General features: G+C 41.3%; 1 protein-coding gene across 10 annotated transcripts in view; it reads right to left on the bottom strand.

Annotated features, from left to right (window-relative positions):
- Positions 1 to 5,151: 5,151 nt before the first annotated feature.
- The window catches only part of LOC127568295 (ras and Rab interactor 2-like), a 123,738-nt gene continuing 112,273 nt past the window's right edge, over positions 5,152 to 16,616 (bottom strand). For all 10 annotated transcript variants that reach the window (XM_052011871.1, XM_052011879.1, XM_052011872.1 and 7 more), the window contains 3 exons: positions 15,000 to 15,131; positions 10,382 to 10,548; positions 5,152 to 9,641 (listed from right to left, as the gene is read on the bottom strand). In XM_052011871.1, coding sequence (XP_051867831.1) covers positions 9,318 to 9,641; positions 10,382 to 10,548; positions 15,000 to 15,131 — 623 coding nt within the window. In that variant the 3' untranslated portion in view covers positions 5,152 to 9,317. The remainder of the gene's footprint in view (positions 9,642 to 10,381; positions 10,549 to 14,999; positions 15,132 to 16,616) is intronic.

Below are 16,616 nucleotides of genomic sequence, written 5' to 3'. Positions count from 1 at the left end.
AGTAATTTTTTTGGGGCCTGCAAGTGTCTCTGATGCTTGGTTGGATTTCCCATATGATGCCAAATGATCTGGAATTAGTCTTCATTGTGCTTCTGTCTTTGGGAGGAAAAAATGATATTTGTCTGCATTACACTTGAAAAAAAACAGCATTACAGAATCAGAGAATGGTTACAGCCCAGAAGGATGTCATTCAGCCCATTGAATACATGCTGGCTTTGTGGAAAAATAATCCAACTAGCCCCACTCCCAACTCTCACCCCATAGTCTTGCAAAGTCTTCCCTTTCAGTTATCTTTTGAAGACCACGATTGAATTTGCCTCCACTGCTGCCACTGGTGGTTCAATGCAGACACCAGCCACTTGCTGGAGAAAATGGATTCTTCTCAGCTTACTTTTGGCAATCACCTTCATTCTGTGTACCTTAGCTCTGCTAATGAAATGATTGAACTTCTTGGCCTCGGGACCAAATATAGGAGGGAAGTTTATTTACAGTACCTCAGCAGGTTGAAATGCTTCCTTTAGGAAAGATCCCTAAAGTGTACCTAAATAGAATTCTTTTTGTAGTGATGGGCTTGTTGAATGGAAGTATCAAGATAAATTACTCCATATCAGTATTTCCAAGAGATTCCAGTCCTGAAAATATCTGTAATGCAGGAAGGAAGAAGGAAGAGGAGAGAATTTGGTGCTGAGAAACCTGGAACTCTGGAAGTCAGAATTTCCCATGGTCATTAGCCAAGCATCAGAAGTTTGTCACATGCACATGGGCCCAGGAATGGCTTCCCTTTTCTCCTGGCCCACACAGAGTGCAGGAAAGGCACTGGCAGATCCAGCCCTTCTTGTCTCTCCCCAGCTGTAGAGTTTCCTGAGACCTTGGGAAATCCAACCTGCAGGCATTAAACCAATCCTTAAAATGGAAACATGCAGCTTAAAATAACTGGCTTTCCCTCTGATGCTGGGTTGGTCATCAGTCCCTTCCAAAAAGTAGACAGTTGGGGTCAGGTTCCCTCAAAGTAAACTCCCTGCCCAATATACCTTCAACCCCTATCCGCCTTGAGAGATTAAATTAACCCACATATCCCCATCTTTAATGTTAAAAAACTCAATTCTTGAGGCCTTTCTCTACTCAAATCCTACTTTAGGAAAAGGGCCTGAGCATTTCACCCAAACTCCTGTTGTGGAGCATACCAGAGGAATGATCTAGGGTAAATGGCATGTTTTTAACATACTGTTTCCACTATTCCCTGCATTGAAGGAGTGGAGCTTTTACAAGGGCTGTGTTTACATAGCATTGATCCCATGTGTCATGCTTCAAACCTTTTCCTCCTCTTGTCCAAAACAACAATCCTGATCATGTCCAGGCGCAGAATCACTCTCCTGTTTTCAAAAGTGATGAGTTCCATTGAAACTGCCTCTGACTCATCCATCTCTGAGATGTCTTGCCCTTAAAAGAATCTGATGTTGTCAGAAAGCTTAGTTCCAGAAACAGATAGATTTAACCAACGACACAGAGCAAGATTTTTTTGGGGGGATGCATAAGAACTCAATGCTAATGCTGAAGCTGACTTTTGTTTTTCGTATATAACTTTTAACAAATATAAGATCACAAACTGGCAAAACAAATGCAGATGTCAAACAGGGAAAGTGGCTGAAACTATGAGTCATTCAACTGAACATGTATATTGACAGTGGGAAGTATTGATTTCTCTCCTGGGTTTTCTACATTGATGCACAGTGTTCTGACACTATAGCACAGGAAATTTACAGTTACGATGAAGGGTCATCGATCTGAAAATTTAACTCTTTTTCCCTCCCTGGAGATGCTGCCTGAACCAGTGAATATTTCCAGCTATTTTAATTCTGGATTTCCAAGCTTCCAAAGTAGGGTTTGTCAAGGGAATTCTGCAAAGTGTGGCTGAGACAGAAATACAACCTAGAAATACAACCTCAGTGGCACTAAACATCCATTTTTGCCAAGGATTGATTTCTAATGTCTCTGCCACAAATAATGGCAGAGAGAGAGAGAGAGAGAGAGAGCAAGAGAGATAGAGAGAGAGAGAAAGAGAAAAAGAAAAAACAGGAGCTGAGAAGCTGAGTGTTTTAAAATTGATCTTAGATGCCTCTGAAAGCCAAGAGAATGTGTGATGAGCAAGTTTCAGTGAAGCACAGGGGAAGAGCTCTATAGGCATTGAAATTTGTGCAGAAGATTTGGTATTGGGGCAACAAATGTGTGGTGGTCACACCTTTGCAAGTCTTAAAATAATTTAAGCTACACCATTAAAGATGGCTTCTTACTATAACTTCAGTGTCACTACAAGGTTAGTAATTGACCTGACCTGGGTTAAGAGGATGTGACACTTCAAGAGGAAGCAGCACTGCAGTTATTAGATTTATTGCAGTATGGTCTATAACTCTAGATGTCAAACTAGTTAAGTCTGTTGTACAAACTCATCCCGGTATGGGAAGCAGCTCTTTCAGCTTCTACCCCACTGTGATAAGACTATTGAACAGTTCCCTTATACAGTGAGATGGACTATGACCTAACGATCTACCTTGTTGTGACATTGCACATTATTGCACTGCACTTTCTCTGTAGCTGTGACACTTTACTCTGTACTGTTATTTTTTTTACCTGTACTACATCAATGTGCTCTGTACTAACTTGATGTAACTGCACTGTGTAACGAATTGACCTGTAAGATCGGTTTGTAAGACAAGTTTTTCACTGTACCTCGGTACAAGTGACAATAATAAACCAATACCAATACCAAATCAGAGGATAGTCCAACCTCTGTTCTAAGGACTTAAGCACATAATTCAAGCTATTACTTCATTTAGAAATCAAGGACCTAGTGCATTGCTGGACATGTTTCTTGGCAGATGAGAAATTAACCTGTGACAGATTTGAAGAGCAAGAGGAAATCTTCTTGATGTTCAGCCATTCTTTATATCTCATTGACATGTCAGCTGTGGCTCAGTTAGCGACAATTTTGTGAGTCTTGAAACTATGGGTTCAAGTCCCTCTCCATGGACTTGAGCACAGAAACCTAGGCTGTCACTCCAATACAGTAGTAAGTGCTGCAATGTTCGACTGAGGTGTGCAGATGAGCTGTTAAAATGAGGCTCAAGAGTGGTTTTCACAGTGCTATGAAATCTCTTGCATCTATTTCAAAGAGCTCTTCTTGGTGTGCTTTTCGATGTTTATTCCTCAATCAATATCTTGAAGAGATTATGTGATCAAAAGTGTGATTTATATTGGATATAAAATGTATGGGGATGTGAAAGAAGTTTTGGAAGTGCAAGTTTTTCCTTTTCACCAAAATGGTCATTTGCCTCCCTGTCTTTGGTGAAACTATGTTCTGTTCACATTGACTGCTGTATATCCCTACAATTATGCAGAAAAATAATTCATTGAAGTACTTGGGAGAATAAGGGCTTGAATGATGCTGTGTCAAAAGTTCTCAAGCTCTTTCTAAACTTGTGCGTCAAACTTAGTTACGCAGTGCAGAGAGGGCTTTATGGCTTTATGTTCAAGCACTGTTTGAACATGCATGGAGTTAGTTTAAATGCATGGACAGTTTTTAGCTCACTAAATATTTTTCATTTTAATTCTTAGAAGGAATGCACTTGCAAAAATGCAGAGAATGAACTAGGAGCTGCACTGCGAATGTGTCATTACAATATCAAACCTTCCAGTAAACTGGCTGGTTGAAAGGTCAGATATAATTACTTTCTACGAATGAGTAGCCCCACCCTTCTCAAAACAGGAAAGTAGGAATAAACAGGAAATCATACCAGCTTCTCACAAATATGTTGATCAAAAGTTTAGCTTCATGCTAGCACCAGCCATTCTGCAGGGACTGGCTGTCGGATGATGCTTTATTTTTTAATCATCGAATCATACAGCATGGAAACAAGCCCTTCAGCCCACCACCAAGCACCTTGTTACATGAATCCTAGTATTCCCCCACCAACTCCCTCCCCAGATTCTACCACTCACCTACATGCTAGGGGCAAATAACTGTGGCCAATTAACCTACCAACCCACACATCTCTAAGCTGTGGGAGGAAACCAAAGCATCAGGAGGAAATCCACCCGGTCACAGGGAGAACATGGAAACTCCACATAGGCAGCACTGGAGGTCAAAATAGAACCCGGGTCACAGGAGCTGCAGGATTGCAGCTTTACTTGCTGCACCACTCTGCAGCTACCATTTAAGGTATTGTATTTTATAGGAATGGTTCTGTTGGATCAAATGCTTCTTCAAAATGCGATAATGACACTTGGCATTAGCAGAGTTAGTTAGAAAAGCTTTGCTGTACAAACAGGATGCTGCTACAACTTACATTTGATGAAGATTTTTTTCAGTGAGCTGTGCTAGTTACTTTTTACACATGGAAAAAGCTTCAATATGAGAATGAAAAGCATTCTTATACCTTTGTGAGTGAACTTTAGGTCCTACACTGCTAAACCATTGTGCTTTGTATGCATGGGTTCGAACCCGTCCTTAATCGATAGCAGTAGGATGCAGCGTCTATTTATCCAGGTCAGTCTCATGTAGTTTCATGAGCAGCACAGTGGTACAGCTGGTAGAGCTGCTGCCTCACACTTCCAGTGAGCAGAGTTTGATCCTAACCTCTAGTGCCGGGCATGTGGAATTTGCACGCACTTCCTGTGACTGTGAGGGTTTCCTCCAGGTGCTCCAGTTTCCTCCCAAATCTCAAGCACATGTGGATTGGTAGGTTAATTGGCCACTGTAAATTGCCGGTAGTGTGTTAGTATCTGTGGGGAGTTGATGGGAATGTGTGAAGAATTAAATAGGAACAGCGTAAGTTTAGGGTAAGTGGGTGCTTGATGTTAGTGTGGACTTGGTGGGCCATAGGGCCTGTTTCCACTCAATACAACTATGGTACACTGGCCCTGGAAATGGCAGGTCACAAATGGACAGGTTGTTTTGAGACAACCACAGCTTAAGCCAACCCTTGGATACTTGGTTAATTGCTATCTGCTGGAATGCCAACAAAGTGCTGGACAAGATATGTAATTAAAACTGTTCCATGTTTCACTGTGTTAATGAAACAATGATAACTTCAGATATGTTTGAACTGAAACACACACACACAACATAACTAAAACATTCAATTTTTATTGCGTGCAAAATCCAATGTTTCGGTTGTACGGAGTATGCACAGTATGTGACTACAGTATAAAAGGGTTTTGGATTGATGTAGACAAATATTATTGCCACGATGGTATACAAATTCTTAGTGCTGTTCTAAACTACAAATACAAATCACAAATGCTGATTCATTAAAAAAGAGACCACCTACCTAAATGTAATCTCAATGCAAGCCAATTTTAGGTTAACAATTTGTTCCCGTAGTACACAATGGTATAACCTGTACTGAACTGGCAATTGTCAATTTTGCTTCCTAAACCAGCTGATGCACAGAACAAGACTCAATTGCATCACTGAAACAAAGATTTGCGTTAACCAGTGAATGAGCTGCCATTGCATAAAATGCCTAACTTTTCTAGAAATGCACCAGACAAGTAAAAGGTCATAAAACCAGGATATAGTTCATATCTTGGAAATGCAAGATGATAAAACTTAAATGAAACTAATGGAAATCTAAAAAATCTTGGACTATAGGCTTGTCCGGAAGGATATAATGCCAATTCACGGGAGTCAAATCACAAAGTATTCCGGAAATCAGATAATGAATATAACCCACAGCAGAGCAGCAACTCCCAATGCCTGTGGTTCCCTTGTGATTTATCACTATTGCAACTGCTGAAAATGTCAAGGAGGCTCATGCACAGAATAGTTTCCTCCATATAAATCTTACTGGCCTACATAGCTGAACAGAGAATCACAAATCTCGTCAGCAGAATCAGAAGTGTAATCTTTTGAAACTTTTTTTGCAGCTAAAAATGATGTTATATTTTTGTACGGCAGTTAATGTTAAGCTTGTAAGATTGCAGGGTACTTGTGCAATAATTGGCAAATGGCCAGAGGAACTGCAGCAAGCAGCTCAAGAGTGGGATTGTGATGTGCAAATTAAACAAAATGCCTCTCAGGCCCCATTGCTGATAATTTTGTTATTCAATATTGCAAGTAGAGAATCATGTGGAATGAAAGCTCTTCCAATTTAGAAATATCTTTGCCTGCACGACAAATCATCTTTGTAGAAGACCAGAAATATCAGATCCTGGCTGTGTTGATGCTGTCCTTTTGTTACATAGAGCTGGGTCACTCTGTGCAAATGTAAACTGTTTATGGAGCAGATCCGTGAGTTATTTTTCTTAAAATATTTGATTTTTTCCGAGCCTTAATTTGCCTCCATGTCCTTCAGCATCAAGCCTTTCCTTTGGATTTCTACGCACAATCAATAATTTTATTCCACAATCAATTGGGAAAGTTTGGAGGGGCAACAGACTGGAGACTTATATTTTTTATGGTCATCAGGAAGGTTTTGGTGCAAGGAAGTGGAACATTTTGTCCCACTTTTAGTGTTACCACTGAGCACATTCAGCTTTGGTACTGCATAAATCCCCGTTTTCTGGGGACTGTCCATTCTACGAGCCAAGAAGGAAAAAAAGGTTGGAGGCCCAGGTTGATGATCCTTTTCAAAAAAAAACAAACTACTGGAGGAACTTAGCGGGTCAGGTGAGCATCTGCGGAGGCAAAGGGATAGCCGACGTTTCGAATTGAGACACTGCATCGGTGCAGGTCCACAGATGCTGCCTGCCCCACTGACTTCATCCAGCAGCTTGTTTTTTTTGCTCTAGATCCCAGCATCTGGTCTCCTGTGTCTATGATCCTTTATTGTTGCTCCAAGGTTCCCTGCAGGAGCAAGCCTGGCCAGAGGGCACAGAAAATGCACACCAGACTGACCACACTAATGAGGTAGCAGAGGGCACACCTCTTACCAGAAATTATGCATATGGGGTGCCTACGTGCAGAGGCAAATCAGAAAATGAATCACAGGATCCATAGGTAGGCCATTGTTTTATGTATACATCTCTTTCTTCTCCGCTGGCATCCAGAATGTCCTCAACTGTGAGGTTCAAGAGTCCAGGCTCTGCTCCTGATTTTCCTGTCTGTATCACCAGCATGAGGTCAACCACATGCTGTGGGACACAGCAGGAAATGTGACCCTTCATGGATTGGATGGGTTTAGAGTACCTTGGGTACTCCTGTTTACTGACCGGGAAGAGGGAAATCAGGAAAGCTTTTCTGATGTTCCAAGCAGGCCTTCCAAATGGCCTTGTAGCATCAACGTGAAGCTTTCTATTTCCCACCACCCATCCTTATGCTCCTCGAACTCAAGTCCATCAACTTTAGTAGCCACTGCCTTAAAACTGTCCAGTTTAAGTGCACAAAGGAGTGTTTGAACATTTTGCTCTGGGCTAGATTCTAACTCGAGCTGCTGACAAGAAAGAGCACCGCTCCAAGGCAGAGTACTTTAAAATTCACCTAATTTCACAGCACAACACAAAACGTCATCAGTAGTGGGGCCCTCAATGCAGGTTGTAAAGATATTAGAAAATATGGTAGCCATTGAAATGTTACTGTATAGGACAGCACACTTGAGAATGCCAGCATGGAATGTTGAAGTGGTAATTGGTTGCAGTAAAGATACAGTAATGTAAACAACTGACTTTAGATACAGTATCAGGTTTTCCTTTCTACCCTGAATATCATCTGGCAGCCCAGCAGGAAAGGACTACAGCAGGTGGATTCAAGTGACAGGTAAAGTTGGGAGCTAAACCTATTATGTGGCCAGGTCCATCTTCTTTACTGCCAGGCCCACCATGACCCTCTGAGAAACCAAATCACTTTGTTCTTCTCTTATGCTGATCATTTTTCCCCCCTCTCTCTCTCATACACACTTTCCAATGCCCAACTTTATAATACTAAAGCTCCAAGGGGCTGTACCAATAACACATATTCTGTTCTCATCAAGATGAGTGATTAATAATTATAGGAAAAGCAACATGCTTCATTTTGGGCATCTAGTGTCATAAACACTTGGCTTGGATACAGGGTGTAGTTCTAGCCTATCAGTGTGCTTCAGCACCCAGCCTCCTGCTATTCCCTTTACCTTGTGTTCTCTCCACAGATTCATAGGATGATATGGCCCTTTAGTCATCTGCCAGCTCTTTGAAAGAGTGAGTCAGTCAATGCCATTCTCATCCCACACCCATACAAATTGATCCCCTTTCAACTCTGTATCCAAATCCCTTGAAAGGTATTATAATCTATTTAAACCATGCTTTAATCGCAGTGCAATTCACTGCAACATGCAGCAAATAATGTCACCTCTAATTCTTTTGCCAATTTTTAAGATCAATGCCTGCTGATTACTGATTCTATCCACTGGAAAACATTCTCCTTATTCACTCTATTAATACTCTTCTTCATTCCGAACACCTCCATCACATCTCCCCTTAAACATCTCTATTCCAAGGAAAACAACCCAAGCTTCTATTGTCTCTCCACATAACTACAGTCCCGCATCCCAGATACTGTTCTTGTAAATCAATTCTGCACCAATGTGGAACTGGACACTGATCAGTGTGCCTGGAACAACAGTCCCTTCCCTGCACAAAGGCCACCGAATATTTTACAGCATGATGTCATAATCCATTTTGATGCTGGAGCCCAATTGAAACCCAGATGATGTTGCAAGACAGAAAGTTCTGACGCACTACTACATTATTGTACACCAGCTGTAAGGTGAATGATGTAAAGAACAATTTCATTCATCAGCGCAAACATTATTGTCAAGATTAAAAAAACAATATATATAGTGAATAATAAAAAAATCCCCAAATTAATTGTTACCATTATATGCCCAGATGTTTATAAGAATAATAAATTCTGGCTTAAAAATATAATAATAAGAGACCTCTCAGTTAACCAGCAACTGCTATCAAATTAATGTCTCTGGGATCCACAGAAACAGTCTTCCTATAGACATAAAACCATTTATGCAGCCTGCGCCCAAACTGATTTTATTCCCACTTTTTAAGTCTAAGAGCAGGATGCAAATCATCCAACTACAGTGACAGTTTTACTGATGCATTGCATCTGACTGGTCTTTGCCACACACAGAGTGAATACCTGATGCAGTAACCCAATAACCAGCTGCATCTCTTGCAAAGCATTGCACATGGTTCCAAGAACATTGGCAAGGCTTCACATGTTAAGGTCTACTGGGTTATAAGAGCATGCACCCCTGGCATGCTACAAAAGTTAGCACAAATAAAACCAAATGGCCTTCAAGGTGCCTGGCGACAACAAAAGTCCTTGTTCACGAAGTTCTGTTATATTCCTCAGAAGCGACATTGATATTGTTGGGAAGGTCACTGTGAAGGCGCTTGTAGACAAAATGGAAAAGCTGGGGTTGAGGCCTACTGTGCAGCTCTGCTTTGATCTTCTGCGGGAAGGTGTCGAGAGCCAACTGCTGCCAAGTGTCATTTATGAGGAGGAAAAGCCCATAGTTCTGAGTGTCCTCGACCTGGAATTTGGCTGCACAAAGAGCACACAGCTCCTCTGTCGTAGTAAATGGCTGTACCAGTAACGTCTTGGCTGTGCAGCCACTTGCCATGTTGTTGAAGGCCACACGTAGGTAGTTCTATGGAAATCGAGAGAAAGGAGATCATTTTAGCATTGTGCTTAGGAAACACATCTAAAACTCCATAAAGGGTGAGAGAGTGAATATAAATGAATAATGGATTGGGCTTGAATGACACTGTGATCGCCACAGATGAAGTTCCACTACATTGGGATACAATCATTATTAAAGACCAAGGTGGCTGCAAAGGGACCCATCCGCATGGAAACCATTCCTTTACTAATATTAAAATCTCTAAATGTTTGATGGACGGCATGATTTCAGGGAAATGAAAATGAAAACATCTGGGACTTCCAGGATCATGAAAGTGGTGCCTTACATGATTTAGTTATATCCATGCTTACAGTTCTGTAACTGGCACCAGTGGGAGAACTAATACAAGATGCAATCTATGGTGTTGTGATGCTATTACAGTAGCTTATCAATTGCATCCCTGAATTGTTTCAGTGCCAAAGGCCTGCTGGTTCCAGTCTTTCCCAATCAAGGCTGGGTTTAAAGTGCTGGAAGTGGCTTGACATCAACCATGTGCTGTTATACAAATTGTCAAAAATTATAAAAGATAAGGGTTGGGTGTCAGTAATTTGAGGGCTTGATAACAGTGACTTACACAACCTTTCAACTCATCTCTAATTGTTTAATTACATGTCAATGCAGAAGCTTCTATTTTGAGGCATAGTGCAAGATACTCTGCTAGAACACAATACTTAGCAGCTATTGTAACCTTTCTTTGAGGGCCACACCTGAAAGTCCTCCACAGTGGGAATGCTTCTATTGCTAGTGGTCCTCCTTTTGTGCCATTGGTTCAGAGTGTTCCTGGTCTGCGAGCTCAGTAACCTGGCTGCCTGTTCCTCTTGGAAATTCTTTATTAGTGAGAGGGCGCCGTATGCACTAGTCAGGTAGTAGCCACCTAGATGGAATAAAACAACAGGGATTATATGAACAGCACTCGCACTAAGTTGTGTTTGCCTTAATGGTGTACTAACTCTGAACTGACAGGTTCCTGCTAAAACTATCTGAGATCACAAGCATTTTAACTCCTTAAAATTATGAAAGTCATGTCTTGTTAGTTCATTTTGAGAAAAATGCAGTCAATGGAGAGAATTAGGAAAGTGGATATCCATCATTAGTTCGGATGAGTGGTGAATGTCAACATTTTCAGCAGTAGTGCAGCTTGTGGGTTTTTTTTGAGGGAGCTGAGGTTGAAAGGAAGTGAATGAAACACTGTAAAGAGAAGTTCTCTATCAAGAATTATGTGTTTTGTACTATGGATAAAATTAAAAGTAAAGAAAGCTAGAAATATGTGAGAGAGTTGGTTCTGGGTGGACACATTCGTCAGAGCTGGAAGATTTGGCAGAAAGTTAATTTGCATCTTTCCTTTTATGGGGCTGACTTGGTGAAAGTTCCAAAGGACCTGTCAGGCATCACTGAGGCTGGCTGTGACCAAGACTTGAATTAATAACAGCACTTTTATATACTCATTGCAATCTTCAGCACAGAAGCAGGTCACCTGGTCCAACATCAATTCTCTGTGTGGTTCTAACACGACTTCCTCGGTTTTTGTATTCAGTGCCCAGATACCTCATCAACCAACCTCAGGGCCTTGCACTCTAAGTATCCTCTGATCTGTTGTGTATTTACACCGGCAAATAGTCCCACTTCCCAGCCCTTGGGTTTTCACTATCAAACACTTAGCCAGGAACTATGTAAAGGTTTCTTCCATCTCCTCCCCACTGCAAACCACCTAGTGGGCAGTGAGTTCCATACCACCATTACTCTGAATAAATCTATTTTTCCATCTAGACAACTCCACTGTAATCCTCCTGTCTGTTACCTAAAATTAACATGCTGTAGTTCTCTGCCAAGGAAACTAGGACTTCCTTATTCACCCCAGCTGGGCCCCTCTATTTTATACACCTCAATTACATTTCTTCTTAGTTTCCTGTGCACTAGAAAACCTACCTGACCTTCCCTAATAACCAACATCTCCGTCCCTGCAGAATTATTGCAAATTGTCTCTGCATCCTCTGTAGCATTATCACATCCTTCTGCCAGTGTTGTGACCAGATCCCTACACAGTAATGTAGCTGCGGCTTACCTAATGCTTCATGTGGTTCTAGCATGACTTCCTCTGTTTTTGTATTCAGTGCCTAAATACCTCACTAACCAATCTCAGGGCCTTGCACTCTAAGTATCCTCTAACTTGTTGTGTATTCACTTGTCTTGTTTGCTCTCGACAAACAAATTACCTCACATCTCTCTGGATTGAATTCCAATTGTCATTTTCATGCTTATCTAACGAGTCCCTTGATATCTTCTTGCACCCTACAGCTTTTGTATCATCAGCAACCTTAATCACATTACACATCTTTAAATGTAAGCCACTATCACAAAAAGAAATGCACCCTGCACTGTTACAATTTATGTTTTTACTTACTACGACACAGGAGGCCACTATTCAGTCTATCGTATTCATGATGACTCTCATCAGTCCCCTTCCCAACTCCTTATTTCCTTGTACCCTGCCACTTATTCCTTCATGTGCCCACCAATTTCCCCTTGAGTCTTTTTGCCTTCAGGATAACTTACAGTAGCCAATTAAACTATGAGCATACCTATGGGATGTGGGAGGAAACCAGAGCATCCAGAAGAAATTCACATAGAACCATAGAACCATACAGCACAAAACAGGCCCTTCAGCCCACCGTGTCGTGCCGTCCATCAGACCACCCTCACACTACCTAACCCCTTCCTCCCGCATATCCCTCTATCTCACGTTCCTCCATATGCCTATCCAACAAGCTCTTGAACCTGTTCAATGTATCTGCCTCCACCACCACCCCAGGCAGTGCGTTCCATGCACCAACCACTCTTTGGGTGAAAAACCTCCCTCTGACATCTCCCCTGAACCTCCCACCCATAACCTTAAAGCCATGACCTCTCGTCTTGAGCATTGGTGCCCTGGGAAGGAGGCGCTGACTGTCTACTCTATCTATTCCTCTCAATATTTTATATACCTCTATCATGTCTCCTCTCATCCTCCTCCTTTCCAGTGAATAAAGCCCTAGCACCTTAAGCCTCTCCTCATATTCAATACCCTCCAATCCAGGCAGCATCTTGGTAAATCTCCTCTGCACCCTCTCCAATGCCTCCACATCCTTCCTATAATGAGGCGACCAGAACTGAACACAGTACTCTAAATGTGGCCTAACTAGAGTTTTGTAAAGCTGCATCATAACCTCGCGGCTCTTAAACTCAATCCCGCGACTTATGAAAGCCAACATCCCATTGGCCTTCTTAACTGCTCTTTCCACCTGTGAGGCAACTTTCAACGAACTGTGAATATGAACCCCCAGATCCCTCTGCTCCTCCACACTGCCAAGTACCTTGCCGTTTACCCTGTACTCTGCCCTGGAGTTTGTCCTTCCAAAGTGTACCACCTCACACTTCTCCGGATTGAACTCCATCTGCCACTTGTCAGCCCAGCTCTGCATCCTATCAATATCCCTCTGTAAGCTCCGACAGCCCTCCACACTATCCACAACACCGCCTGTCTTAGTGTCATCTTTAAAAACACTGATAAAAACATAATCAGATGGATTTTTCTCAAAGCAACTGCATTGCTTGTACTATAACTTTTCAGGTTAGCTGGTGTAATTTATTGTCAGCTATCACTTGGCAGGCTCAAACTAAGCCAGTACTTTTTTTTATACATGGATGTTTTGCTAAGATGGTATATTATTTCTTGAAACCATATAAAGTGGGCCACAACATGTTTAAATAAGCAATTTACTTCTAATTCAGATCCACTCTCTGAAAAAGTGAACACGTTTGGACTATTGGTTATGGTCTGGTGAACAATCTTCAGATACCCAGGTGGTGTGTGGGCTTCTACAGGCATGGAAACAGCAGATTAGACAAACTCACTCACTTCACAAATCAGGAACAATCGCATTGAATGGCCACAAAGTTAATTAAATGAATGTATTAATACATGGTTCTAAAATCAATGACTTTCTTTATAGGCAGACAACATTTCCTATTTAAATGTGCTTATGTGACATCATAGACACTGTGCCAAAATGCAAGCTGGAGCAGGAAGAAGAACACCCAGTACCCAAACAATAAAATTCTGTCTTGTAAACAGGATGTACAAACTGTTTTCTTGCAAAATAATTCTCAGTTAAACCCGAGCTAAGTGCCAGGAGTGCGTTCCAATAAGCTCCCCTGTATTCATTTCTTTATTCACTCAAAAGCAAGGGAGTTGTTGAGAATTTATTCCATTCAGCAGGCACGCATCCAAACTCATTCAACTTCAGTTTTTGAATCAATAATACAACAGATTAAATAGTGGTTTATCTCAATTTTAGATCAAGGCAATGAATTTCTGATTCAACCCAATTACAAATGAGTACATAGAACATAGAACAATTACAGCACAATTCAGGCCCTTTGGCCCACAAAGCTGTGCCGAACATGTCCCTACCCTAGAAATTACTAGGCTTACCCATAGCCCTCTATTTTACTCAGCTCCATATACTGATCTAACAGTCTCTTGAAAGACCCTATCGTATCAGCCTCCACCACCATTTCCGGCAGCCTATTCCACGCACTCACCACTCTCTGAGTAAAAAACTTACCCCTGACATCTCCTCTATACCTATTCCCCAGCACCTTAGTAATGTGTAGTAATGTGATTCTTTTCCATTACTTCTGTTATTTATTTCCATCTTCTACTCTTCCTTTCCTAACTTCTCTACAGCTGTGCACAATTTCAAAGTAGAGACAATGACACGTTTAATCATTTGTTAAGCAGATGTAACTGCTGACCTTTCTCTGGTCGCCTCTCCCGCTTGAGAAATCCGAATTGCTTGCTCTAACAACACGAGCACAAGGTAGCAAACTATTTCTTTGCTTTCTTGAATGGTTGAAGGAACAGCCACTTCCCTTCAACCATTCGGTTCTTGAACTAGCCTGCACAACCCTAAATCACTTCCTCAGTATAGCAACACCATGACTTACTTTGCACTACAATCGACATTTTTTTTGTTCTAGTTGTGTTCTTTATTGTAAAAATTATGTATAATTTATGTTTAATTTATGTTTTTCTTGTGAATGTTGCACATCTGATGCTATGTTCCTGTGATGCTTCTGCAAGTAAGTTTTTCATTGCACCTGTGCCTCGACTTTGACATAGCATGGTTTTGCCAGACAATTGTGTGACTCATGACGAATTGCAACGCCAGTTCACGTCACCTAAATAATCCTTTGTATTGCCACACCACTGAAAGAGTGAAAGCTATTGTAAATTATTTGGCTGGCAGCATTCTAATCATCGTGAATAATAGCTGTGTTATGTACCTTCACCATGCAGCAGTGATGGGTCCAGGAGCTCCATCATGTATTCAATTTCAATATCCAACTCAGGCATGTCACACTGGGCTATTATATAGGTCAGTACGGGAAGGAAGTCATCAGCCCCATATAATCTCCCTGTGGATACAATTACACATTGATTAGAAGATATTTCCCAAATTTCTTGTGATAGCACAACACATTTAAAAAAAAGGTGAATTACCAATTAATAATTTTTGTATTTTGAAAACTTTCTCATTCACAGGATGTGGATACTGTTGCACTTCTTAAACAATACTACCACCTGGTATTCACTCCCAATCGCTCCATGTCCAAGGGGAACTCAGAATTAACTACATTGGCTAGTCAAACATAGGCCAGACTGAGCAAAGGCAGATTTCCAGTCCAGAACTACACCAGTTCGAAAAACAATCTAGCAGTTTCCTGGTCACCATTACTGAGATTAGATTGGTTTTTTTTAATTCCCAGTTTTAAATATGCAAAACAAAATCCAAGTTGATAAATGGTTAGAAAACATTAAAGATTACAGGGAAAGAATTAGAATTGATAGGTCCAGAGGGGATGCAATAACAGTGCAGGGATAAATGGGCTGAAGGGCCTCCCTTAGTGCCAACACAGTGTAAGCATGAGTAGATTGCAACGTAGGATACTGAATTTACCAACTCACCCACTTTCAGGTATAATTCCCATTTACCAGACTAGCAAACTTGAAATGGATTTAACAGTGAAAGACTGGGGAAAGTTCACCGTGCTTCAGACAAAATCAAACCGCATGATGCTGTCTTTAAGCAGTTATGTAATCAGTTGGCAACACTGGAATGTGACTGTTATATGTAAATAATTGTTCTGACATCAGTGAAGCTGCTCTGATTAAATTATTCTATAGTCAAATCTGAGAGACCCACTGGTTATGGGGAGAAGGCAGGAGAATGGGATTGAGAGGGAATAATAGATCAGTCATGAGCGAATGGCGGAGCAGACTCAACGGGCCAAGTGGCCTAATTCTGCTCCTATATCTTATGGTCACTGGTGTTAGCTTCTGAAAGAGCGCATTCGTTTTGATGACATGAACAGCCTTTGAAGTCAGGTCATCTCACTCAAAAATAGGGTCTGAATTCAATAAGGAAGTATTAAAGATCATGGACCAGATGCGGTGGGTCTACATTGCTGGCCTTCCACATCCCAAAGCATGAACCTTGAGCATCGCAGTGAGGAAGCTCCATTCCAAAATATGGCAGACAGCTGACAAAGCTGGGGCTAGCTGCCTCCAAGATCCATCACTGATTAAGCTTCTAAAACATTTAAAATTGTAATAATTTGAAATTGTTAAAACAATAACAAAGCCAACCAAAAGCACTTAAAACCACAATAATAGTTAAAAACTTTAAAGCAAAATAATTTAAAATTTTCCTCATACATCCTAAGCCTTGTCCTGCAGTTCCCACTGGAATTAGTGGTCTCTAGGGATTCTGTGAGAAGCACCGACATTCCCATTGTTCTCTCACACCCCACCCACCAATCCTCTGCAACATGCCTGTGTCCTAACTTTTTCTGGTTCTGACAAAAGGTCAGGACATTTAACATTAAAATCTCTCTCTCTCT

Source organism: Pristis pectinata, chromosome 3 (assembly GCF_009764475.1).
Source record: "Pristis pectinata isolate sPriPec2 chromosome 3, sPriPec2.1.pri, whole genome shotgun sequence".
Taxonomy (NCBI): domain Eukaryota; kingdom Metazoa; phylum Chordata; class Chondrichthyes; order Rhinopristiformes; family Pristidae; genus Pristis; species Pristis pectinata.
Note: the sequence above shows the minus strand (reverse complement) of the source record. Positions and strands in the feature narration are given on the sequence as shown.